Source organism: Corvus brachyrhynchos, unplaced genomic scaffold, assembly GCF_000691975.1.
Source record: "Corvus brachyrhynchos isolate BGI_N302 unplaced genomic scaffold, ASM69197v1 scaffold27, whole genome shotgun sequence".
Taxonomy (NCBI): Eukaryota; Metazoa; Chordata; class Aves; order Passeriformes; family Corvidae; genus Corvus; species Corvus brachyrhynchos.
In genome coordinates, this window is record NW_008239139.1 from 891,671 (window position 1) to 918,832 (window position 27,162).

The 27,162-nt window shown below is 46.5% G+C and overlaps 1 protein-coding gene across 1 annotated transcript; it reads left to right on the forward strand.

Moving 5' to 3' along the window:
* Positions 1-899: 899 nt before the first annotated feature.
* ATP6V0A4 (ATPase H+ transporting V0 subunit a4) lies at positions 900-27,162 on the forward strand. The gene is made up of 21 exons (XM_008638103.2): positions 900-1,322; positions 3,186-3,397; positions 3,888-3,966; positions 4,793-4,887; positions 5,928-6,053; positions 6,425-6,519; positions 7,262-7,388; positions 7,956-8,038; positions 12,744-12,837; positions 13,412-13,624; positions 13,908-14,058; positions 14,805-14,944; positions 15,193-15,350; positions 15,797-15,890; positions 18,320-18,438; positions 19,395-19,611; positions 21,218-21,325; positions 23,221-23,355; positions 24,319-24,436; positions 25,508-25,679; positions 26,740-27,162. The coding sequence occupies exons 2-21, from the start codon at positions 3,281-3,283 to the stop codon at positions 26,831-26,833; spliced, it is 2,535 nt and encodes an 844-aa protein (XP_008636325.1). The 5' UTR covers positions 900-1,322; positions 3,186-3,280; the 3' UTR covers positions 26,834-27,162.

Consider the following 27,162-nt stretch of genomic DNA (forward strand, 5'->3'; position numbering starts at 1 on the left):
TCATCTGTGTGGTTTACTGAGCAAGATGTAAGCTTTAGGCCCACTTGTCAAAATTTCCTTGTAATTTTAGTATCTCCTTTTTGGGTCACATAGCTTGAGACAGCCGGACTTGAGCAAGCAGCAGGACCCCTCTCACCAAAGCCAACCTTGCGAAGTGGGGCCACTCTGTCCCTTTGAATAGAAAACCCCTCTGCTGGGAAACCCTCTGCTATTGCTCATTTTTTGGCAGTGCTCCCATGGACTAACTATACCCTTTGTCTCGTTGGGCCGGGATTACTGGGAACCTCCAAAAGAACAGGTCTGAGAAAGCATTTATTTAGGGGTACTTTACAATTTGGATATAGCCATGCATTTTCATTAGTTCTTCTTTTGAGAGGAAATTTTTCTTCTGGGTGCTAGATTTAGCAGTGTCCCAGCCAGACTTTTCATCAGGGTGAAACCCTGCCTCCTCTACCTCAGTGGCAGATAAGCCATTGGTTTTATGACGGGCCAGATTTCTCTCTGGAGCCCTTGCTTTAGCAGCTGAAGTGGCAGAAAGTCTATGAAGCCCCTTTTCCTCCCCAGCATTTGTTATGTCAAAGGGTGGGAATCAAGTTCCCTGTCAGCGCTGCCCCTGGTTAACAGAGCCCTGCTCTCCCAGCCCTCTCCTTGCTCTATCGCTCTGCCCGTCCCCTCGCGGCAGGAAAATCATTAATCTCCCATTGTTTCCCTGTCCTTTCCCAGACTGCTTTCGGCGAGGAAAAACCAGCGAGAAACAGCGCAGAAGTTTTTTCCAGCTCCCTGGCGGCCGATCCTCCACGCAGAGCGGGCGAATGAGGTGCCAGGGGCTGATAGCGCTCCGCGCACGGCGGCTCCCAAAGGCTCTCCCTCCCTTCGCCGGGGTCTGATAGCGCTCCGCGCACGGCGGCTCCCAAAGGCTCTCGCTCCCTTCGGGTGGCCGGGGCGGTGACAGCCAGGTTCTCCCATCTGTTGTCAGTCCCAACAAGCCGCGTGCTGCCACAACACGCCTGGCACCTGGCACAGCCCCGGCGCAGAGGTGGCGACCCAGCCAGAAAGCGTTCGGTCCGGCCCGGTCCACCCGGGGGCTGTTCTGGGACAGAAGAGGTTTCCCTTCTCTGGTCCAGACCAGTTCTGACCTTAAAAGCAAAGGTCTGCCGTGCCCTGTGCGGGACGGGACATTTGGCCAGGGCTGCCCTCCCCTCCCGGCGCCACTGCAGAGCCCTGCTGTCATTGTCACCTGCGGACGGACAGCGGGCGAGCCAGGGGACAGCTCGCCTCCCCTGCGGAGAGGGGCTGGCGGAAAGGAGCGCGGTGGCCGACAGGTAACCCCCAGTGACAGCTCCTGCACCTTCTGCCCAGCTCCTCGCGGCACCGGGATCTGCCCTGCCCAAAGCCGGCCCGCTTTAATGCATTTCCATGGAAATAGCGGCGGGGGAACGCGTGAGGCAGTTCTCAATTAGCTGCTTTCCTGCCACAGCAAAAACTGGGGACGAGGGAGAGGAGAGAAGGGGGGAGGTGATTTCGACAGAGGCATTGCTGGCCAGCAGGTGCTTTTGGGCAAGCCTCCTGCATCTGTAGGAATGGTTGAGGGGTGAAAGCTCTGCCTTCCTTGCAGTAGATATCCCTCTCATTCCAAATCAAAATGAAAGTGAGCTTTTGGGGTTTTCACTGACTGATTACCAAGGAAAAGTAGAACCCTGGCTTTGAATGGTTTGAAGCAGCTTAATTAAGATATTTCTAAATATTTTGAGTTTTGTTCTATAAATTCTTAGCTTTTTTTTTTTTTTAATGCAAGCTAACTGCAGGTTTAGAAATACAAACTGCTTTAGATTATAGTTTCTTCACACTGTTCAGTCTAAAGAAATTAAGATTGGACATTTTGATGATCTTTTAAACTTTTTGAAAATCAGATTTACCTCAGATTTTCTTTGCGTGCATGGTGAGAGTCTCTTGCACCTTTTGTCTCCTTTTCCTGTGAAAAATACAGTTTGCTGAAAAATATCCAACCAAATTTAAAATGCATATACTTACTCAATCCATTTAAGCTGGCACATGATGTTTTCTTTGAACAAGCTATTAGCTATCATACATTGTATTTTCAGCATCTTAAATTCTCAAGTGAATGGGTACAGAGAGTAGGAGAAGGAAGCCTCCCAGGATATTTGAGCAAACACAGACCTGTGACTATCATGCTCCTGTTAAACAAGCCTTTATTATTTTGTGAAATGCTTCTCTTATATTTAAGATAAACCTTTTCTATGTTATAAAGAGAATTCATAGAATCCACAATTTATAAAAAAAATGCTGAAAGACAAGGTTCATAGAGACAGAAGGGGTTAAAGACAATTAACTTTCTACCCTTGTCAACAAGTAGAAGTGAGGTTATAAAGGGATTTTATTTTGCTATTTATAAAATATAGGCTTGCTACAGAATTAAATGCATGCAAGAAGTGTATCCACTTGCATGTTTTTCTCTGGAAAAAGATAATTACTGTGTTTGTACATGCTGATCAGTTAATTTTGTGTGAGAACAACTAAAGACAATTTCTATGTTCAGGTTATTCAAAGTAAATAATAAGAAGCACAGAGATGAGAGGAAATTTTGTGCAACGCATGTTATTTCATGTATCTCATTTTGAAAACAGTCCTTTATGGGGAGAAAATTATTCTGAATTCTTAAAGGTTGTTTTAATTTAAAGAAAATAGTCTGCTCTTCTCCCCACGCCCATGTAACACGCTCCAGATGGGTTTGCAATGTTCATACTATCCATGGAAGTGATAAAGAACCAGTCAGGCCTCTTTCTCTTGTCTAATTGCAAGGTGAAATGATTTTTTTTTTTGGGGGGGGGGCGGTCTGTGTGTTTAAGGCAAAGAGAAATCGAATCCTTTCCAATCACAGCACCCAAAAGCCAAATAAAGAGCCTGAGTGCAGTGGTCTGAAGTGTTTAGGTCCAGCAGAGAACAGAGCAGGGTATTTGCTCATCACTTGTCAGAGGAGACCGGTGACTTCCCCCTTTCCCTGTGGCACACACATACCATATCATCTACCACTGCTCTGGTGGGATGAAGCCTCCTGTGGGTTCAAGGAGGATCTTAGAAGGTGAAGAAATCCTTTTGGAGGATGTGATGAGCAGCACTGGGTTATATTCCAGCACTTTGACTCGGTGACCCCAATGTTCCTGCAGAGCTTGGCACCTTCCTGCACCTGCCTGGGCAAGGAAGACCGTGCTGCTGCCACAGAGACTGCCAGGGCCTTCCAGGTCAGAGGAGAACGGGTGAGATGGCCTCCGTCTTCCGGAGTGAGGAGATGAGCCTGAAGCAGCTCTTCCTGCAGGTGGAGGCTGCCTACTGCTGCGTGGCTGAGCTGGGGGAGCTGGGGCTGGTCCAGTTCAGAGACGTGAGTAGTCCCTGGCTGGCATGCTGAGCTGTTAGAGATGTGCCCCGGGGTGTGCTTGTCCTTCCTTCAAAGCACTTAGGAAAGATGCCCCTGTAGGAAGGCCAAAAAATCCATGGTGAGAGCGGGACTTCCCCAAGGCTGGTCTGAAACCCAAAGATGATGCTGAGACTCAACCCATCCCTGAGTCCCATCTGGTGCTCTGCACGCCCTCTGCACAACCTTAGAACAGTTCTTTGCATCACCAGGACACAGCAGGTGTTTCCATTGAGGACCCCTCTGTGACTCTTGCTGTCACAGCAAGGTTGTGTGGAAGGCCACCATGTCCTTGGCCACGAGGGAGCTCACGGTATTGCCCTGCCAGTAGGACGCTCTCAGACAGAGTGGTGTTTGCCATCCGCACCAAAGGCACTCTGGTTCTCTGCTGGTGTTAAAAATGAGCGCAGCAGCATGCAGCCTTCAGCCCCAGGCTTGTTTTCCCTCCTGTTTTTAGCTGAATGTGAATGTCAACAGCTTCCAGAGAAAGTTTGTGAATGAAGTGAGAAGGTGCGAATCCTTGGAGAGAATCCTGCGTAAGTAAACGCTTGTCAAATGCAATTGGCTTCCTGCCAACTGGTGGTGTGGGATTTATTTCTTTAAGTGCTCTCACACTGGGGAGCAGAATTAGTGGCAAAATGGTGATGTTTTCATCTGAGTCCCTGGAAATGTTTTCCATGCGTCAGCTAATTACCACTTCACCCCATATGGGCAATAAATTGTTGCCCCTGTTTTGAAAATGGTTAACTGAACTGAAAGGAGGTTAATTAGCTTTTATAAAATCACAAGGTAAATCTGGGGCTGGGCAGGAGGCTAATCCAGATAACCTGACCCTTACACCAGCACACCAGCTGTTGGCACACACTTCTTGTGGCCAAGGGCTTCAGTCTGCGGGTAAGTCCTTAAAATCCAAGCAGCAGAGCTCGTGATTCCCACTGTCCTGTGGATGTGTGTCCTGGGAGCTCTGCACTCTCCCCACCACAACACTGGTGCCTGCTGGAGCCACAGTGGCAGCACTTGCCATTGTTGGGCACAGCAGTGGAACCTGATCTTTCTGCATGCCTTACTCACTGCCCCAAATAAAGGGGGCCATGGTGGCCACTTGTGCCAGGGCTGAGGGCAGCCCACTTGGGAGTGGGTACTGTTGCTTCAAAAGAAACAGCTTCTTCACTGAGAAGGGAGGCTGGGGGTGTTCATTCCATGGTGGCTGTGTGTGTGTGCTGGGATGATGGCCCTCATACATCACTCAATCTTGTCACACCGCCATGGGAGGCCTCAGTCCTCGCTGAGCAACAAGCTGGTGACCAGGATGATGCAGCAGGGGTGATTCTGTGCTGAGACTTCTGTACCCTTTCCTTGCAGGTTTTCTGGAAAATGAGATGGAAGATAACGTTGAGATAGTCAAAGGAGAAAAGTACCCAGAGACCCCCCTGCCTCGGGAAATGATTGATATGGAGGTACAGAATTTGGAGTGGAGCCAGGAGAGAGAAGGGCTGTGCACCAGGTTGTCTGTGTAATGTGCTCAACAGAGCCCTCCCCTGCAAGGAAGGATCTGGTGCCTGAGGCTGGCACAACCCTCCCTGCCTGAGGAGGTGCTCCTCGAGCTGCTGCCTCAGCACTTAGCTTGAGGCTAGTCCTGCTACAGGTTCCTAAAGGATCCCAGGCTTTTTACCATCCCCTGTGAAACATTCCTCTGGTCCCACATATTAACGTATTATATTAAAAGTATCACTCTCATAGAATGCCCCCATCATCCTATAGGAGAGAATTAGAAGGGGTTTGGTGTTTTACCAGGAGAGCTGAAGAGAACCAACTTCACTGCATGAAAAACCAGGACTGTCTGTCCTGCTGGGAGCACGGTTGTGATACTGGGACCTGACACAAACACTTGGGCCTTGCCCTTGGATGTGCAAGGGATGCTTTATTCTAGCCCAGCTGGAAGCTAAGTTTACTGACAGGGTAATTTTAAAATGCTGTGTATGTAGGTGACTAGAAAGGAAAATCAAGCTTTCCAAGGGCTTCAGCTTCACAAGCAATTTGGTTTCCTGGTGTGTTCCTGGCCCCACATCATCACCTAAGTTTTGGCCTATAGCTAATGAACCTAAGCTAATGGCCATGTTGTAGGTAGCTTTTGTAGTCAGTAAACTAACAGCCAGTCAGCCTGGGGTCTGAGATGTCTGCAAGGAACAGAGATGCCCAGACAGGCTGAGACGCCAACAGCACACACCCACCTTACCTGCCTGTGCTTGAGTCAGGGGCATCAGATCTCCAGTGCCAGAAGAGGACAACACAGCCAGCAGGGAATGTTTGCAATGGAAAAAAAAATGATGCATTGATGAGTATCTTCTAACAAAAAGTGTTTTTTGAAGTGTTCATTGAATATTTCTCTATTCTCCCTTGAAAAAAATGAAAACTGTTGTTTGAGATTTGGTATCAGCTTGGGAAAGGGCCAATATGTGCTTCAGAGTTTTTCTGGATGTGCTTGGACCCTGAACAGACAGTGCTGGAGAAACTTGAAGCCGAGCTGCTGGAAGCCAACCAGAACCAGCAAACACTGAAACAGAACTTCCTTGAGCTGACGGAGCTCAAACATCTGCTGAAGAAAACCCAGGACTTCTTTGAGGTGAGAGGCCTCTTGACTCTTCCAAAAGAGATGTGGAAGGCTCTTAAAAATACTTGTACTTTCATTTGGTGTATGTTGCTTTTAGAGGTCTTTACCACAAGCCATTATGAGGTTTGCAAAAACACCTCACTCATTTTGGAGCCCGGAGTGCTCCGTGAGTCAGTGGGGCTCAAAAATTGGGCTCCCAGATCTCTTTGAAAATAGCATTTATGCTTTTCCATTCCTAAGATATAGTTACTTTTCTTGTTTTTCCTTTGGTCTAAATCTCTGTGGAAAGCTACCTTTGGGGAAAAAATATTAGGAGAAAAATGGGAAAATAGTTTTCAAACTGGCAATGCTGAAGAGTGTTTTTTAAAATTAATGTTTTCCAGGCAGAAACCAATCTGCCAGATGATTTCTTCAGTGAAGACACATCTGGACTGCTGGAGCTGAGAAGCACTCCTGCAGCTGCAGCTGCCAAGCTGGGGTGTGTATTGGTGATGGCCTCCAGCTTGGCCATGCTTCCCACCTGTGCTGCATTGCTGTGACACTGGCACAGCATCCTTCAGCTTCTTAGCAGAGGGTGTTCCATGAAGATGAGAGAGTGACTGTCCTCAGAAGTTATCATCAAAACTATGGTCAGGTTATGGGTCAGTAGGACAAATGGACTTCTACTTCCAGGCCACCAATTCCAGTGATCCCTTAGTAGGTATTGACTGAAAATCGCTGTCTTAAGGCATCTCACCCATGACTTCTGGACTCAGGCATCTGGCTACCAGCCTGGTCCTCATGGATGGATATCTAACCACAGAAACAGCCATGGTATTGCATTGGGCTGCAGTCTGATGTTTCTCAGAAAAGGAAAACAGGAGAGTAAAGATAAACCACCACTTCAATATTTCTACCTCCAGCCTCTGCCATTCAGGCACTCTCTGTTTGTGTGACTTTAAGCATCTCTCCATTCCTCCATTTCTAGCCAGAATTGTCTCTTCTCCTTCACCTGTTGATCTAGGAAAGTTTTTTTTAAAGAGAGAACACTAGGATAAAGTCAGTAGATTGAGATAAAAGCCAGGCTTGAGCAGGGAAGTTTTTCCTAGAAATGTCTGCTGCAGCAGCAGAGCCTTGGCTAGCACAGACCAGAAAACAAGGGATTGTGAAATCATGTGTCCTGCAGGTCCTAAAAGGCCTAGAATGGGCTCATAATTTATTTATCCTGTAACTCTGCTCAGATTCACAGCAGGGGTAATAAAGAGGGAAAGGATGATCCCCTTTGAGCGTTTACTGTGGCGAGCCTGCAGGGGGAACATCTACCTGAGGTACACGGAAATGGACACCCCCATGGAGGACCCTGTGACGGTAGGTACCAACCTGGTTTTGCTTTCCTCTGCCCTGTGTGGATGCTTGTGACCTGCAGACACAAAGCTGGTGCCCTGGACCATGCTGCAGCACTGGCTGCCTCTCCAGAGCTCGGTGTCTGAGGGCAGCCTCTAGGGGAAAGGTGGGAAAGTTGGAGGATGGGAGAAGATTCTTTGACACTGCTTTCCCCTTTTGCCACTATTGAGGTGGTTTCCTTCTCCTGGCTGTCAAGATGCATGTGGGGCCTCCCAGGGCAGCTGTATTACAGGGACCACCATGAAAGTGGACTGTGGCTGCCCCCACCCAGAATTAGCCATGGAGGGTTGATTCCCCTTGGTGTCTCTGGGGTGCCTCTGGAGCCCTGTGCCCCAGTGGAACTCTGTCCCCTCTGCTCCACCTTGCTCCCTCCCACATAACCCAGAGCTGCTGCCCATGCCTGTTTTCTGAAAGAGCATCTGGGGAAAACACTGCTGATGGGAAACTGGGGCTGGGGGATAAAAACAACCCACTGACTTTTCTGCACTGGACTCTGGGTGTGTTAAATTCTGCTTGAATTGTGTGTTGCAGAGAGAAGAGGTGAAGAAGAACGTGTTCATTATCTTCTATCAAGGAGAGCAGCTTAAACAAAAAATCAAGAAGATTTGTGATGGGTAAGGCAGGCCTGTGGCAAAGCCACAGTGACTCCCATAGAGATGATTCCTGGCAGCCCAGGCTGGCTGAATTTGGAGCTAGAGATCAGATCTCCAGCTCTCTAGCTGTCAGCTCTGCAACCAACCTCTCTTCTGCTCCTCGGCTCTGCTGCTCCTAATCATGAAAGACATCCATCACCTTGTCACGTGGAACTCGAGATCCTACGTTTTCCAAAGTGACACACAGCTCTTGAGAGCTTCAGTTGCTAGGTTTTTCACTTGGAACATCTACAAGGGACTTTTGTTTAAAAAATACTCAGCACTCTTCCCCTGAAAATCAGGGGCCCTAACTTGAAGACTGGGAACATGGTAGTCCTCAACTTGCTCTCAAGCCTTCCTGCACTTCTTCGTAAAAAGTTGATGCTGTAGTTTATTCAATCCTTTCCCAAGGCCTTTGAGCAATATCTGTGTAATCAGAGACAGAGCCCAGGAGAGAAATGAACGCTTCATACAACCTGACTTGTTTCCACCCTGTTAAGCATCTTGAAAAGATAATTCAGGTTGAATATTTTGTTACTCTTTCATAACACTGATGACCGATGAGCTTTGTTGCAGTGTAAATCAGATTTGATGAGAGGATCTGTCTGCTGCCACCAAACCCATTTCAGGTGTAGCCCCTCAGCCAGGCAGGGCCCACCAAGAGCCGCAGGGAGAGGGTGAGCAATTGCTCTTCTCTGACATCCATGCTCAGGGCAGATCTTTCCTTACATCCTGCCTTTAATCAGAATAAAAGCGGGTAGATCTTTCATCCAGCTGGCATGAGTGACTTCAGTCCCAAGAAGTGACAGAACCCTGGGGTCTGTGAGCAATTCCTGCACTGGAGATGGGGCCCTCCAGGATACCTTCTAAGGGCAGTGGAGGGCAATGCCCATCCAGAGAGCAATTCAGCCCTCCTGAGGTGGGCATCTGTCTATAAAGCAGTCATGGACAGCTGAGGGAAGACTCCTAGCTCTCAGTCACTGATTTCTGATCGTGAACCTCAGACATGCAGTGAGTTCTGCCATAGCCACTGTGCAGGATCAGTCTGCTGCTGCCAGTGGTCTTTGAGTGTTCAGCAAGTCTCATTCTCTTCCTGGATTACAATTTCCTGCACATAATAGAATCATAGAATGGTTTGGGTTGGAAGGGACCTTAAAGATCATTTCATTCCAACTCCCCTGCCATGGGCAGGGACACTTTCCATTAGACGGGGTTGCTCAAGGCCCCATCCAGCCTGGCCTTGAACACTGCCAAGGATGGGGTGTCCACAACTTCTCTGTGGCAACTGGTGCCAGTGCCTCACCACCCTCACAGTAAAGAATTTCTTCCTAATATTCAACCTAAACATACCCTCTTTCACTTTAAAGCCATCCCCCCTCTGTCCTATCACTATATGCTCTTGTAAAAAGTCCCTCTCCAGCTTTCTTGTAGGCCTCTTTAGGTATTGGAAGGTTGTGGTAAGGTCTCCCTGGAGCCTTTGCTTCTCCAGCCTGAGCAACCCCAATTTTCTCAGCCTTTCCTCATAGCAGAGGTGCTTCATCCCTCTGATCATCTTCATTCTTCTCCTTTGAACTTGCTTCAGCAGGCCCATGTCCTTCTTAAGTCTCATTTCTTTGCCTGCTTTTTAGATGCTGTTCAGAACCCTTCTCCCCTTTTTTATGGGCAGTTGCTGGTGCTGAATGCTTCCCACTGGATTTTCCCCTGTGCTGATGGCCTTGCAAGTTGCCAGGCCATACATTTAGAGCTGAATGGGGTTGCCCACAGAGTGCTGAAAGTTCTTCATTTTAGATGTAAATTTTTTTTTTCCCCTGCAGCATTTAAAATTCCCTGCAGTCAAAAGCCCAAGACTTTTTTTCTGGGATTGGGAGTAAAAGAATACACAGTACAATGCCTGTCAACATATTCATTGTTGATTGACACCGAAATCACCCAAACCATAGGCACAACCCTCTGCAGCAAGGCATCAGGCAGTGCTGGAAATGTGAGCAGATCCCTGCAGGGAGGTTGTGACATGCAAAGTTTCTAGGAGCCAGTGTTGCAGATGTGGTGATAGGTTCCCTTAAAGGAACTTAGACTGGTTTCTCTCAGGCCCTTGTAACTGAAGGAAAATACCCCTACCAAAGACAAATCCACAGGACACCCTTTGCAGTGCTAATGAAGTCATCCCTTATGTTCCTTCTTCCTTTCAAATGTTTTGGTTGCCAATGTGCACATATACACGGACATTTTACTGAGTGGCAGGTTTCTAAATGTATTCATCCCCTGACACTCCTTTTGTGCTCTGTGGGCCATCAGCCGTCCCTGGTACCCAGGCCAAGACATTTTAGCCTGGTCCACCTTTAAGGCAGGGTTGACTATACCTAAAGCAGATGGCAGTGTCAATGCAGCCCCAGCAGGACATTTCTGCTTAGCACTAAGTCATCATTCATGACAAGTAAATATCCTGCAAAAATCATGGGACTGGTCTAAGCCAGCCTCCTGCAAGGCAGGCTAAGATTTGTTTGCAGAGCTGTGTGCCTCAGGTTACGCTTGTAGTCCCTGCTTGACTCTAATTGGTAACATTAGTCTGCCAATTTCATGAGCATTAAGTCCATGCACAAATTTATTAGTGAAAGGTGTAGAGGGAGCAGGAAGGAGGAAAATGTAAGAATTTTTTTCTTCCTCCTTTTCTTGCGGCTGCCTCAGTACTAATGTGAATACTAAACTGGGTTTATCAATGTAAGGATTCCCTGCTGAATTCTCCTGGAGCTTTCAGAGATGTCTGTGCCATTAGGGCAAAGCTGATACTCAGTATGCAAAATGGCTGTTAAAAGATCAAAGCAGCACTGCTGCAATAACGTTATTGGGAATGGGGGAACTGTACAGCATGGAGGAATGAGCTTTCAAGTTTGATTAAAAATCCTTATTAAAGATGAACTAAGAGCTGTGAAGAATAAGAAGATGGAAATAATTAGGTAGGGTGAATAACCTTTGGAAATGAACACCAGGTGTTGAGTGAGGAGAAATTCAGTTCTGGAAAGGGAAGTTTAGCTGAAGAGCACATGCTGTCATTACACACAGCTCTGGGCTGATCTCTAGGAAACTGCAGCATGTTTTGTTCAATTTGCAACTGTCCTCACTTGTATGTGTGCTGGAACTGATTTTGTAGAGCAGGTGGTGAAATATCCTGCGCTCAGACAAAGCCAGAGTATGATGCTTATCTGTACACAGAGCCTGCACGTTTTTGTCTCTTAAGGAGGGATAGACCCCTCTGACCCTGTTACATCATCTTTTAATTCATCTCACGTGCGGAAAGACAGCCCTTTAGCAACGCTAACTCAGTGTATCCATGGCAGGATGGTGGAAATGTGTTGCCTTAGGTCAGGGCCAGGAGATCTCCGCTCTGCAAAGAGGACAGATCTCTTCCTGCAGATCTGATGGGCAGTATCAAAGTGGCAGGGGTGGCACATGCACTAGATATCACTGAACAAGCCAAGCAGGAAAAAAAAGGAGGGATCTCTGCTGTTTTAGTTACTACAGAATCTCAGCTCAGTTCAGGCTTGCAGGTGGAGAGCAGCAGCAGTGCACCCTGTGGCCTGTGAGGTCCCAGGGGGAACTCCTTGTGCCTGCTGTCGTGCATGAAGATACCCTGGGACTTGCTTTGCAGTCAGGACAGGTAGCTGCACGCTTCTCAGAGAGACATGCAACTCATTTCTAATGGTCTGTACTGGGATCATACTGTGCCTGTACAACACTGCAGTGTGCTGCGCTGGTGGAAGCACCTTCACACCAGGGTGACCTGCAGCTGTACTAGACAAGGTCGAGTTCCATGCTATAGCTGAAGCAGTACCTGCTTGGAGCTAAGACCTTTACTCACATGTTAGAATCCCACATTAGTCCTTCTTATACCACACTAAATAAACCTGCTGAATGTCCCAAACAGAACCTTGAGGGTACACTTACAAAAGCATTTATACTGATTTATCTAAGCTGACGTAACAGATATTGCTCTCAGATGTTTAAAACCCTTCACCCATCCTTCCCTTTTCCCCAAGGTGTCTAGCCAAACAGGTGGACCAGAAGCATTCAGTCGTTCTCCTGTTTTATCCTGGAAATACAGTCCTTTTCTTTGTTTGCTTGCTTGCTTGTTTGTTTGTTTTTACAGGCTTATTTACTTATGCAGCCTCCTCGCACAAAGGGCGTTTGCTTGCAGTACAGCAGTAGCTCAGCCGATGCCTTCTCCCAGTGCCTGCAGGAGGGTAGTGCAGATACAGGGACACGGTATTTTTCCAGCCTCAGTGCAAGAGGGACATCTGTTGGCTACTGTGTTAGTGAGAGGCTGCCTTCGCCAGGGTGGGTTTTTGTTGAGTCTCATCGCAGTTCGAACAGCTTGTGGATAGAAGGGACGTGCCTACGTGTTAGTGCTGACCACTGTAAGACATCAGGTACTGTGTATGAGCTAAGACAAGGAGGGTTTTTCATCTAGAAGAGGTGAAGGGATCCTTATTCTCGTCAAGGGATAAATGTACCTATTTGCACCTTTCCACGAGATCAAGTGCAACTTTATAGTATGTGAGAAGAGTATACTGGGCATACTACTGGCTCAGGAATGAAGTCCAGTTTGCCTGCCTTTGAGCTGAGAAGAGTAGGGAGGAAGAAAACTCAGTCAAATAACTGGTGTTTGTCAATTCTCTCTTACTGAGGCTAGATTTCGTGCCACAGTCTATCCCTGCCCAGAGTCTGCCACCGAGCGCCGAGAAATGCTTGACGGAGTCAACACAAGGATTGAGGATTTAAACACAGTAAGTGGCAGTGGTTTTACTGAGGACTCAACCCTGCAAGTGGGACCTGCCCAGATATTGGTCCTGTCTGAAACAGTGTGGCAGACCACACAGGTTATCCTCCTGACACATTATCTCATTATCTCCATTGTTATACAGCAGCACTGTGGTGGCCACATGATGCATGGAGGTCCCAAGACCATGAGCTGTAGCTCTTCTCATGGGGATGATATGCCCCAAGTTCGTGGCACAGAGCTGCCTGCAGGAAATGGCAGCTTGGGAGCACATGGTGAGATGTGGCCAGCCAGTAAGCAACTGGGTAGGGAGCCAATGCCACAGCTCAGTAACTTCCAGTGGTCTCCTCTACACTTGCAGTGACTCAGGACCATGCAGGGAGAGTCCTTGGTGAGCAGCACTGTGCACCTGGTGTCGAGCGATCCTGTGTCCACACCTGCACGTGCTGCTCCCCAGGATAACCCACACATTCATACAAATAGTTCCTTTTCATCAACCCTCTTCCATCTGCCCTCCCCAATTAACTACTGAGTGCCCCCTGTGCTTCCCTATCAAGTGTTGCCCTGTGTTGTGCTTACAGGTGATAACACAAACCGAGTCCCACCGCCAACGCCTGCTGCACGAGGCAGCAGCCAACTTGTGGTCCTGGGGCATCAAGGTGAAGAAAATCAAGGCCATCTACCACATCCTGAATTGCTGTAACATCGACGTCACCCAGCAGTGTGTCATTGCAGAGATCTGGTTCCCAGTGGCTGATGCTGACCGGATAAAAAGAGCTCTCCATCAAGGAATGGTAAGAGAGCAGCATTTTGGGTCCTTGAAGCTCTCACCCACACTGAATTGTTTATATGTTGAGCTTATGTTCAGACTTGTCTGTTATCTTAATGTGGGACTCCCTTTGCTGTTTCAAGTCCAGGTTGTTTCATGGTTGTTTGGTGTTCCATCTTTTGAGGGAGCTTAAGATCAGCATTAAATCTTAGCAGGTTTGTGACAGACCCACGAGCCAGAAGTGGTATCGTGGGGCCAATTCTTCTCTCCTATCCACTCTGTGCCTGTCCTTGTCACTGGGTTTGCAGGAGCGCAGTGGCTCCACGATTGCCCCCATCCTCACTGCCATACACACCAGGATGGCACCACCCACCTTCAATAGGACCAACAAGTTCACAGCTGGGTTTCAGAACATCGTGGATGCATACGGTGTGGGCAACTACAGAGAGATGAACCCAGGTGAGAAATGCTCAGCTATGTGCATCTGGTTTGCATGAGCCTAAGTGAAGCCTTTGAGCTCTCTCACTAGATGTACCCAGTGCTGACTGAGAAATCTGAACTGTGTCGGAACTGATTGGTGTATGGGCATGGATTTTCTCAGGCAAAGAATTTGGCTGTTGGTCTTCAGTGAATGATTGTGATGGAAATAATGAACTACACAAATACAAGACGGGGAACAAATGGTGAGGTAGCAGTTCTGAGGAAGAGAACTAAGCTCATAAGGGAAATGGAAGTTGAGCTCACTGTATAGAGGCAAAGAAGTCCTAAAGGACCTGATAAAAGTGTGAAACGGTGGTAGAGGATCTCAGAGAGACCACTGAGAATTAATTGAAACCTAGAAATGGGGGCCCGTGGGAAAGGGCCAGATTAACTCAGATTTTTGAGGCTGAGCAGGTTGAGAAATATGGTAGTAAACTTCAAACACATTTTTTCTGTTGCAAAACAGAATGCAGCTATTTACACATGTGTTTATTATGGCGAGACAAGAAACAAAGGATAAAACTGCAAGGAAGGTACAACTGAACAGTCTTTGTGATGGTAAAGCTTGTTCTGCACTAGATGTGACTGCCTGGTGTGTAAGGGAGGGATTGAGGAGGCCTTTAAGGGCAGTACCTATAAGGAATGGCCTGTTGGGGCAGACTGCTTCTCTGATGAGGCGTTTTTGTTTAGGGGGAGCTGAACTTCTCGACCTTTCCCTCCTGCAGCTCCCTACACTATCATTACTTTCCCCTTCCTGTTTGCGGTGATGTTTGGGGACTGTGGCCATGGCGCTGTCATGCTGGGCTTCGCTCTCTGGATGGTCATTAATGAGAAGAGCCTTCTGGCCCAGAAAAGCACTAATGAGGTGAGTTCCAGGGAGCTGGTGCAGCCTATCAGCATAGGGAAAGGCTCATCAGCCCCATTTGATAAAGGAGAGACATGCAGCCTCCCAAAGGCTGAGGGGAGATCATTCAAAGATACCTGCGAGGCAGAGATTTGGCAGTTCTGCCTACTTATACACAGAGGGCCAATCAAGTCTACTGTTGGTTGAGGCCCACCAACTGATGGACCTGCAGGTACTTTGGTCACTGGCACTGCCTTCTCCCCCTGCAGATCTGGAACACCTTTTTCAGCGGGCGCTACCTGATCCTGCTCATGGGCATATTCTCCATGTACACTGGCTTCATCTACAATGACTGCTTCTCCAAATCGTTCAACTTCTTTGGCTCTTCCTGGCATATCATCCCCATGTTTAAAAATAACACTTGGAAGTAAGTGCTAAATGTAGGAATGATGTAAAAACACCAAATGGAGCATGTAGGCTTGGACAGAGAGACTGCCTGTGTGGGGAAGGGAAGGACTCCCTGCTGTGGATGCGGTCATGAATGAATCAGAGGTTTTGTCTGACACACACAGAGGAACTCACTATTGAAATGGAAATGTAGAGTCCCTGGGAACACGCCTGTTTGTTCAGGCACTGATGTGCATAAAAATCTGCAGGTGTCCAGGACCGATGCCTAGAGAATTATCAGTGTGAGGGAGGCTGTCATTGTGTGGGGCCCATTTACATGCACACAAGTGCAGGATAACAGGTCACAGAAAGGCTGGAGTCAGCTACAGATATCCTGTGGTAGTCCTCAGCACACCTCACATAAATATACCAGGGGCTTCGACGGAGAGATTAAGCTGCAAAGGTCATTTCCCTTTTCTCTTGTAGTAAGGATGTGCTTCTAGACAATACAGTGTTGCAGCTGGATCCAGCAGTCCCAGGAGTCTACTCTGGAAATCCATATCCATTTGGAATAGATCCGGTAATTAAATTAAATTGCTCTAAGATAATTTGTATTTCAATCCTGTTTCTACATGTCAGGTACATCAGTAGCTCCCTGTGCTCTCTCCTGAAGCTGTGCTTTTCAACTTCATGCTCTTTATCTGTTCCTTACATGGTTTGTGTGGCCAGCAGCCAAGCCCCACGCAGCCCCTTGCTCGCTCCCCCACCAGTGGGATCAGGGAGAGAATTGGAAGGGTAAAAGCTGGAAAACTCCTGGGTTGAGATAAAGACAGTTTACCAGGGAAAGCAAAAGCTGTGCACACAAGCAAAGCAAAACAAGAAATTAAGTAATCTCATCCCATGGGCAGGCAGGAGTTCAGGCATCTTCAGGAGAGCAGGGTCCCCTCACACATAATGGTGACTTGGAAGACAAACACCATCACTCCAAATATCCCTCCTTCCTCCTTCTTTCCCCCATTTTATACAGTGAGCATGATGTCACATGGTCTGGACTATCCCTTTGGCTAGTTGGGGTCACCTGTCCCACCTGTGTCTCCTCCCAATCTCCCAGGCACCCCCGAATTCCTCACCAGCCAGCAGAAAAGGCCTCAGTGTAAGCCCTGCTCAGCAATAACAAAAACATCTTTATACTATCAACCCTGTGTTTAGTACAAATACAAAATACAGCCCTATACTATCCACCGTGAAGAAAAATAACTACCCCTGGCAAAACCAGCACATTCCACCCCTTACTCCATGCCGTTTACATCGTGCTCAGGTCCCACGCTACTCAATATACAACTTCATTAGCCACCACTGCCCCTCCCACTCATCAGTCCCTCTGATGCTTCTCTTTAGCAATTAGCAATTAATATATTGCCGACAGGTCTGCACAGGCAGTAGTAAAGTGGTAAGCAGGAAGGAAGTTCGATTTTCCTGGAGAGTGGTCTTGTGCTACAGTCTCTTTTCTACCTCCTGTCTACTGGACTCTGTTTCCTTACTTGAGTACTTAACCCATTCCAGAGATACCTCACCAGTTTGAAGGCAAACTTCCAAATTTCATACAGTCTACTTATGGTATGGAATGTGAAGTAAATGCCAGTATTATTTAACTTTTAGCCACATTTTCTTCTCTATGTCCTATTGCCCTTTTTCTTGTTGTTCTGTCATTACCATGTGTTGAAACGTAGTTTTTAACATCAAGCTTTCCAGTTTCAATCTTCGTATTAGTCAAGTAACCTCCATCCCTGCTGGATGGGCTCTCATTTCAACTGGTCATCCAAAGAAACTCTGTCTTCCCCTGATTCTCAAAGACATGGTCCTCATAACCAGTTTTTTTTAAACCCAGCTCTAAAGCTCTGCCCAGGATGTGGGCAGTCTGGTTCAGGAAATCCTGTCAGAAGCAGCTGAGTTTTCTGCATGTTGCCCTGACACTTCTCTAATTTAGGCTGACCTAGACTACCTCTTCCAACCAGGCTTCTCCCTGTTCAAGAGGGTGAAAGTCCTGGCTGGGAGGGAAGAATGGCTGAACAAGTGCTGGCAGGGAAGGGGTGGACTGGAAGCACCAGCCTCTGTGTGGCCCTCTCTGAAGAGGTTATCCATGTCATCTGTCCTGATGGATGGATGGCTCACTGCATTTTGCAAATCCTGGTGGGATGACTGGGGTGTATCTTGGAAAAAAAGAGTCACCCTGAGAGGAAGAAGCTAGGCAGTCTCTTTGGTATCCAGAGAAGATGCAAAGGCTAATGTTTCACCCTCCAAATAATCCTGTCTTCCTCCTTTCTCTTCAGGTGCTATGCTTAGTGTCTGAAAAGTGGTACCTACTTACTGTCTCTGAGGACAGAAGACTTTGGGGTCTAGGAAGTTTGAGAAGAGAGGAGAAGCAAACCCAAAGCTCTGTAGCATAAAAAAGGCAGGACTGAGAAGGGTTGTATGTCCTAACATTACTAAAAAGTTAATACAGAGAGGCAGGCAATAAACTGATCTCCACGGCCAAAGAGCTGTGAAGAGTTTTTTCTGTTCAAACAAAAAGTTTGAAAATGCTCAGTACTTCTCTGGTGAGGGTGGAACTAATTTTGGTTGCAGCAGGAGGGATTTCTGATGCCCTTCCACTTTTGTTAAAGAAGATGACTCAGCCTAAGGACAGGATATGACACAGAAAAGATCTAGGTTCTGCTACCAGCCTTTGCAGTGATTTCTGGAGGACTGAAGCAAAGTCATTGGATCATTTAAAATCCCGGTTATTTCTTCTGTTAAACCAGGCTAATACTTTATACCTTTTAGATGAATACCTTGTCAGAGGGAAAAGTAATAAAAGGAACATCTAGATTTCTGTGCCTTGCTACCCTCTTACTAGAACTGGTAGGAGTAAATTGATGGTGTCAAAACAACAACTTGCACAAAACTGTTATTGATCAAACACCTGAAAATCTTGTTCTTCACTCTCTCTCCCTGTTCCTTTACCCAAAGATCTGGAATGTTGCAACAAACAAGCTGACTTTCCTGAACTCCTACAAAATGAAGATGTCGGTTGTCATAGGGATTGTGCACATGATTTTTGGGGTGGTACTCAGTCTCTTCAACCATATGTAAGTTTGTTTCACCAAGCCTGTTGCTGCAGCAGCACACAAGTCCTCGTCACTAAACCGGTGTCTTCCATTCAGAGAAAGCCTCATATCTTGGACTGATGATTTGAACTTTGACCTTTCCCCAGTGTGAGCAGAAATGTCCCATACACTGACTGGCTACACCATGGTTGATATACAGTGCTAAGTCCAAAGGCCAGCCATAACATTGCAGATATTTTCTTCAGTAAACTCTGTTTTTAACTTACTTCATTATATTCTCGATTCTGCAGAAATATTGAAGCACACTAAATTAAAAGTATGCAGCACCTCCCACTATCGACAACTTTTCTCTTGAAAGACAAGCTCTTTGGCCTAAACCAAAGCACACTGAAATCTTGCAGAGCATGTGCGTGTGCATTTTACCTGGCTTAGCAGACCTTGGTCAGGATTTGTGGGTGTGTTCGTGTATCTCTGCCTCTATATTTTGTGACAACAAATAAAAAAATGGTGATAGAGCGGAAGGGCTGACACTATCACGTTGAGAGACTCTCCAAAGCTGGAATGCATGTAGTGATCTTCAAGGACAGAAAGGGTTTGCAGAGGACAGAGAGGACCCTACAGACTTGATGCTACACCTGGTTCTGACCTTCCTCAGCATATAATGCTTAACTTTGTGAATCAGCTGTTTTTTGAAAATTTGATTTTATTTCAGTGTAATAATCTTTTGGGGTGCTGAGATACTGGTAGGTCAAGAACAAAATCTGAAGAGAATCAGTATAATAGAGCTTTTGTATTTAAACAGTGGCTTTCATTGATAAAGCCTGTAATTATGGACTTCTTTCTTGGCTAGTGATAGTTGTATATTTGTTAGGTTATTTTCCAAAGACTAAGTAGTGTACAGTACTGCTAGACTTGGGTGCAAACTTGTATTAATATCTAGTGTATTAATTGCAGTTATCTTTCCTGATTCTTTCCAGCTACTTCAGGAAATACATAAACATTGTCCTTCAGTTCATTCCAGAGATGATTTTTATTATCTCTCTTTTTGGCTACCTGGTCTTCATGATTATTTTCAAATGGTGTCATTTTGATGTCCACTCATCCCAGAGAGCACCGAGCATCCTCATCCACTTCATCAACATGTTTCTGTTCAATTACAGTGACAGTTCAAATGCTCCATTGTATCTGCATCAGGTATGGATCACCCCAAGCAGCTTGAATCCCCTGTAGTTTTGTATGTGCAGTGGGTGTTGTGGAGAGTGGGCATAAAGATGTGGGGAACAGTCTCAGAAGCTCAATCACAAGTGTCAGTCACAGAAGTAAAGTTTATTCTTCTGGTATTTGTGTTGGCCTTGTCAACAGGGAGGAGAGAGAAGCTATCAATCATTGATGCAGAGGAAATCTCTTTCCTAGTGTCATTCTTACAAGAATAATGATGCGGTTGAAGATACTGTTGGGGGAGGAAATCAAAGAAGTGGGACTAGAGATGCAAAGCTGGATATTGCAGGCATGCTGTCCTGCAGTCTGGTCACGATGCTAGAGACATCTCCCTTTCTTGACAAGTTCCTATTTCATCTTTGGAAAGCTTTAATACTTTCTGTTTTCACCTAAAAAAAGTAGAAGTAGCTAGAGGATTTTCTGGGAGCTTTTTGTCAGAAATAACTCCTCTTGGGAGTTCACTTTAAAAAAATAAAAAGCAAGCAACAAAAGCTCCGCTAAGAAAAAACTTGTTTTAAAGTCATCTCTATTTATATTCTCAGAACATGGATTTGGTTTTTTCTTTAATTGACTTTACATCAGCAGCATCAGTGAAGAATCTGCAAGCAAGTGCTGCATCCAGCCACATGTGTGCACCCATACCTATACAGTTGCACACTCTGGGCCCTCCAACATGAGCTCAGCTTTAGGGACAGCTGGTGAGTCAGAGTTAGTGACTGATCAGCTCCAAGTAACTATGGTAAGGATTCACGGGAGTTTGGAAAAACACAGTCTTCCCAGCCTTCAAAAAGTCTTTAGATAACATTATGCTTTGTAACAACCCGAAGCTTTCCCAAGGTGGCAATTTTTTTCTCATATTCCTGTCTGCCTGCCCCACCAGGAACAGAATGTGCCATCTGCCTGGACAGTCTGAATGAAAATATTGTATGAGACCAGCCATAATGTGGTCAGAGAGCTGAGCCAGCTTTAAAAAGATGCAGAAGTTGTAGTTTAAGGTTTTCTTTGTTTTGCTGTTGCTGTTTTCTGAAAGTAGAGACAGTTATGTCAGGACAGCAATAGGGGTGCCATACTGCGATGTAAGAACACACCTTATACTGTGGGGACAGTGTTTTTACCAAGCCTAAGTGATGGGGATTCTATTCCCATCTGGAATTGCGGATGTGGAGTAAATCCAGAGCAAGAGTTGATTGACTTGACTCTTACTGCAGCGTTTTTACACTGATCAAAGCAAGGCAGACTGACTGACTCACACACAGTTAGGACATTCACTTGGAACACTGAGCAGCCAGATTCAAGTCAGTAACACTGGATTTTGCTAAATTAACCCTTTTCAGCATGAAAGACATGAAAGCCTTTCATCTCCAGGTCTCCAACCATCTCTAGCTGAACATACTTTCTGGAGCCTTAAGCACTATACATTTATTTTCATGTTCTTGCAAGCAGAGGATATGCAGCCAAATAGGGAGTTGTATTTGTTGTATTTAAAAAATGACCATTATACGGACTCAGGTTTCTAACCATAAATGTAGTTGGCTAAAGGTAAGTAAAGCAACTTTTTGGGTTTTTTTGCTTTGTCTTTTAGAAAGAAGTGCAGAGTTTCTTGGTCATATTTGCTCTGATTGCTGTTCCCTGGATGCTCCTAATTAAACCTTTCATCCTCCGAGCCAACCACCAGAAAGCGCAGCGCATGGTAAGGGATGTGGATCAGTCAGGGGGGATTCACAACAGCAAAGTCAAAGCTGAGGTGACAGACCCCAAAAACTCTTTGCAGTGATCGATTTCTGCTTTTCTTTGGTCTCAGGCTTTCTCTGACAATTTCAAGGTGTGCTTCACGCTACAGGACGTGTGTGGACATGTCTGAACCATCTAAACTAGAATCACAGAGTGGCTAAATTTGGAAGGGATCACTGGAGGTCATCTGGTCCAAACTCCCTGCTTGAACAGGGTCCCCTAGAGCTCATTATTCAGCTTTGTGTCCAGACAGTTGAGTATCTCCAGTGAAGGAAACATTTCCCTGGAATCAGGAGCTTCACTAGCAAGGACATAACCTATTTGTTAAGCTGACACCAAGCTCTTCCACCTGTTTTATCCAAAACCAAAGAAGATTCAGAAAGATTGAAGTGCTGATAAAGCCAAAACAGGGAGAAGACCTCAGTTGTCAGTCCACAATCTCCACTAACCACCAGTTTGCTGCTCTGTAGAAATGGGGCATCTGTGAAAGTCCTGGCCTTGCAGAGAGTAATGGTGCATGAAGGAGAGGCTTGATTTAAAAGCTGTTGCCTGCTTTCTAGAAGTTCTTTCTGCCCTAAGTGATTGCCTTCACATTAACAGAGCCCTCCTTCCCATGGGCTCTGTGGTTTGCCCACAGCTTCTCAACACACACTGCGGCAGCTGCAGTTTTGCAGTTGTTCATTAATTGTCTCCTTTATTACGCTAACAGGACTTTACTTGTCAGTCAAGATTTACTTCTCTTTATAGTCAGAGTTAGTGCCTGGAGTACCTTTAATAGGGCACAGATGTTTCCATCTGAAGAAAGAGATGCTGGTTTTGCTGCTTGACCTTTTCCAACCCAGTCACTTCTGACCTATAACTGAAAGCCAGGTCCCTGGGAGACATTTGCAGCCCTGCCTCTGCACTGTAATTTCTTATTTTGTCATTCTTCTGGGATTTGGATGGAGGCTTGACATGGCTGACTCCATCTCCTGCTTTTATGCCAGCAACATCTGACAGGTTTTCCCCACCTCCTATTGTGCCCCCATACTTCTGTTCCTAATTTTCATATGTTAGCTGTCTGATCACATCCTACGTTCCCCTAGATTTATATGTTTGCAGCAAAGTCTGTTTTCCAGGCTGACATTCAGGTAAAGCAAAGACAAAGCGAGTGTGACAATCATTACTGCTGCAATAGCAAACAAAGGGTTGTCAGGAGACCTTTCCCATGAAACCTGCTGGAAGCTATAAAGGGTGACAGGGCAGAACCTGACAGAAGCCATAAGGTCTCTGTTTGGTTATGCTGTATAATAGGACTGTTAGATCAGGTTGTTGAGGTCTCTAGAAAAGTCCTGTAAATAATAATTGCAGAGAGGTTGCTACAAGGTTTTTTGTGAATTTAAAGTGAATCAAGAGCTTTGAATTTTATTTCTGCCTGTATCCAAGAATTGTGTGACCTTCATCAAGTCACATGATCCTCTCAGGCTTTGTTGCTCTTTCACTTGACACTAATTCCTTTGATTTGCACGCATCTAATTGAGATCATCAGCTTTAATGTACCTCAGTTTTCTCATTTGCTAAAAGTGATGGATCTTCTCGTGGTGGAAACAAACATTGTGACACTAGAAACTAGCTACAAAATAGTTGGAACCACTGGAAAGTGCTCTAGGATGGAAAATATCTGGGTATTATTGGCTGCTTGGCGGAAATATTCAATTTCTGTGGTCCATGATGTCCGACTATTTTTGAAACTGTCTTCGTGTTCATGATAGAATCCTTCACGTGTTAGCCACCATGAGGTTATTGAGGGAGTTCTGTGCCATGGACTTCTTCATTTTGGTGTCAACCAAACATACTGCATTTTGTTTCCGAAAGATCCATTCTCAAGCCATCTCAGGAAACTCTGGAGATGAAAATGAGGTAGATGTCCCAGAGACCAATCACTCCAAGAAAGCTTCCCAGGGAGACCACAGTGGTGGCCATGAAGGACATGAGGGTGATGATGAAGAGGTAAGAAAATTTGGACAGAAAATTGTTCATACAGACACAATAGTAGAAAACACAAAGTCAAGCAGAAGACTCTTGCAGAGTTGCCAGCCCTTCTTTCTAACAAGATATCAACACACACTGTAGCAACAGTTTGTGTTTCCAGACAGAATAGGGTCTGAACTTCCAATGAATTCATTCCTCTAAATTTTTCCTTTGGTTTTGCCTGGTGGTGGCAGGCATTCTTGTAAACCTCAAGCTTTTACAAACCTCAAGCTTTTGTTTCCTCGGGGGTGGTTGTTTCACTTCCACATTGCACCCAGAGAAGGTCAACCCTTTTCAAGGAGTCGCTGAGTTTTCCTTCCTCTAAATTGCAAAGGAGCATTTAGAAGTTGGCAGCCAGAAGTGTTGACTAGGGAGACAATCCTTCCTTTGGCAGATATTGTCAAGAGCTTCTACAGTATGAAGCAACAGAGGAAAAAGTGACAAAAATATTTGTAGCAGTTGGGAGTATCAACAATATTGAGTGTGGATAAGGCTGGCTGTTCACAGCCACAGGGGATCTTCACAGATTTGCTTATTCATTATTATGAGATACACTTATTCAGTGATATCTCCCAAAATGTGTATGCCCACAGGCAGATAGTCTGAAAGCCCCTCTTTTACATAAGAATTTCTATCTCTATAAGAAATCACAGATTGGCAGCAACTGGCTTGACATTTAAGGATTTGAAATCGCATGAGTGGAACATGAGCTGTTCCCCAAACATTTGGTTTTCACTGGAAATGTATTTCTCAAGAGAGAATGTATGGGAAGATCATACAGAATTGACACTTTTCAGAGCAGTCTCTTTTCCTGGGAAATACCTTTTTGTTGCTCAGGACATAGCAAGGAGTATGAAGAGCCTAGGGTGCAGTGTTGCTCTGTTAACCAGGAAGCCCTGAAGTGAGAACTAATAAATCTTACTTGGTTTTACATTGTTTCAGTTCAATTTTGGAGACATATTTGTCCACCAAGCTATCCACACCATTGAATACTGCCTTGGCTGCATCTCCAACACAGCCTCCTACCTGCGGCTCTGGGCACTGAGCTTGGCCCACGCACGTGAGTGATTGTCCACCTTCAGTCTCCTCACCATGCTGGTCACGGCTTCTGCTGGTGTTTGACTATTCCTGCAAATTTCTTCATGAAATCCAAGTTTCTATTTGTGGACACTTGTATGTCAGGATGTTTTGCTTCAGGTTAGATCACTCCAAGTGTTTCATGGTGGGCATCTCATTTTTCAGAGGTGATCCCTGGCCGCTCTGACTGCATTCACTGGCTGGGGCCCCTTTCCTGTGCTGCTCTGTAGCCACCCCTCTGGAACAGTCCTCATGGTGTGTGGTACGTGGGAGGTGCAGCCCACTTGTGTAGTCCAGCCCATGGAGGTAAAGGCAGTATGGGAGCCACAGCTGCTTTTCCCAAGAGGCACTTGCTGTAGCCTTGGGGCACGCAAATGAATGCCGAAATTACTTGAAACACTTATTTTTATTTTGTTCAGCAAACAAGAAAGAAAAGGTCTGGCTCAAGAGCTTCTGGAGTTTGTCATTTTCACTGAGTTTTTTCCTAGAAACATTCAGTGGAACATCACATTCCATGAGAAATGTACAGCATTTCAATGTCTTTTGTCTTGATTTGTGATAAAAACAGATGCTCAAATACTGGAAATTGCCTCAGGCTGGAACTTAGATTCTCAATGTCTCTAGTTTTTCTGAAATGTTTTTTATTAATGTTGCTGTAATGCCTATGGCTAGGAGTTGCACCTGCCCTAAAGAACTGAGCACACAAAAAAAGGAAAACAGACAAGGGGGGGAGCGGGGGGCTGTGGTGTGGTGTGCCATGGATTGACAGGGGTGAGCTGTACTTCCTGGCACACAAATGAGCTTAGTAGGAGTTGAGTGGAAGCTGATACACATTAGCTTTACATGGAGGACAGATACCTAAATAAAATAAAACAAAACAAACAACTAAAAAGCTTAGCTAGGGGCGGTCCTATGTATTGTGCCTGGAGAACCACCATAGTCCTTTGCAGCCTTACAAACTGGGAAAAATGGTGAGCTGGCAGACTGCATGCTGTGCCTGTCCCTAGTCCATAGCTGCTGCTCAGCACTATTTTCCTTTTCTTTCCTTCTGCAGAGCTGTCAGAGGTCCTTTGGACCATGGTGATGCACAACGGGCTCAGCAGCAGCGGCTGGGCAGGTCTCATCGCCATCTTCATCATCTTCGCAGCGTTTGCAGTGCTGACAGTAGCCATCCTGCTGGTCATGGAGGGGCTCTCAGCCTTCCTGCACGCCTTGCGTCTGCACTGGTACGTGGGGCAGTCCTCTGGAGCTTTTCCCAGAGCAGTCTTTGGGAGGAAACAGGCTGTGGAAAAAGGGGGGCCATCAGCGAGTGTTAGACGTGCTGTGCCAGTGCATTGCAACATCAGTTGCCTTTGGCAAATGAAGTGAGGGAGACTCTTCCAAGGGGAGCTCAGAGGTCCCTGCTCTCACCTGCTTCCTGGAGCAACCAGCGTATCCTCCTGCACCTGTGGTGGCTGTGAGCATGTGAGGCAAATGGCAACCTGCAGTTCTGTCCTGGTAAACACACAGAGCCACTGAGGCCACCTTGACCTGAGTTACCAGGCCCAAAGGCAGCACAGCCACTCCACTGGCTGTGTATCCCAGCCAGGGATCTAAGAAGACCGCTGCCGAGGGCAGCAAGACTTCAGCTGGGGTGCAAACCTGATGAAAACCTGGGTCAGTGCTTGTGTTGTCAGCCCAAGTCAAGTTCAGGCTGCTTAGGCTTTGTGGCAAACCTGTTCCAAGGTAGCCCATGTCTGCCTTAACTGGTCATCAGTCCAGACAAGGACAGCAGTACAGACACATCAGCATGTGAGCAAGACCAAGGTGACAAAACACCCTTCACTGCCACCCTAACTCAGCATCCTACCTGAGCCCCAAGCTGTGGTCTTTTTCACCACATAATGTCCCACCACAAACCCTAAACACTGCCAAGGCAAACCATGGTGAGGCGCTTGTTATTGTGCAGGGAGGAGGAGGTGTTTGTCTCCCACCAGTGTGCAACCAGCAGGTGGTTACCCCAGCTCTCAGAGCTTCTAGAAGCAGGTTACCAGGCAAGGTTCTGCTGATTGGCCTTGTGATGAGCATTTCCAGTCTGGCTTGATAGAAAGTCAGAGCTGATGTGTGCCAGGTTGCTCCCTGGGCTGCCTGTGTCTCACTGCTGCTCCCATAAACAGCCTGTGCTCTGAGCTCAGAGTCCCCCATCTTGTGGCCCCCCTTTTCCCATGGGTGCCATGTTCCAGCCTCTTGGCTGGCTGTAGGTCCTGCCTACACGCAGCACTGATGCCTCTCTCTGCTCCTCCCAAGGGTGGAATTTCAGAACAAGTTCTACGTGGGAGCCGGGTACAAATTTTCTCCGTTCTCCTTCAAGCACATCATCAATGGCACCGCAGAAGAGTGAAGCCAGTGCATCACTGCTTCCCTCCTCAGACCAGGCTCTGTTTCCTTGTGGTGGCTCACCCAAAGAGTAGGGTATGTGGGATGAAAGAGAATGGGACGTGGCTCTTGAAACAAGAGCAGCTGTAGATGAAAATGTCCTAGCTACACTCCACACTGCTGTATCAGCTGAGAGCTGACCTCTATCAGCAGGATTGGCTGGACCCTTGGCTTTGTCTCCACTGATGTCTTTGCCGAGTACCTGGTGGTCAGCATTTGATGGGGTCAGCTGCCTGCTGCTTGGGTGAAAAGAGGAGATGCAGCTTTGGAATTAAACCGGCTATTAACAATCAA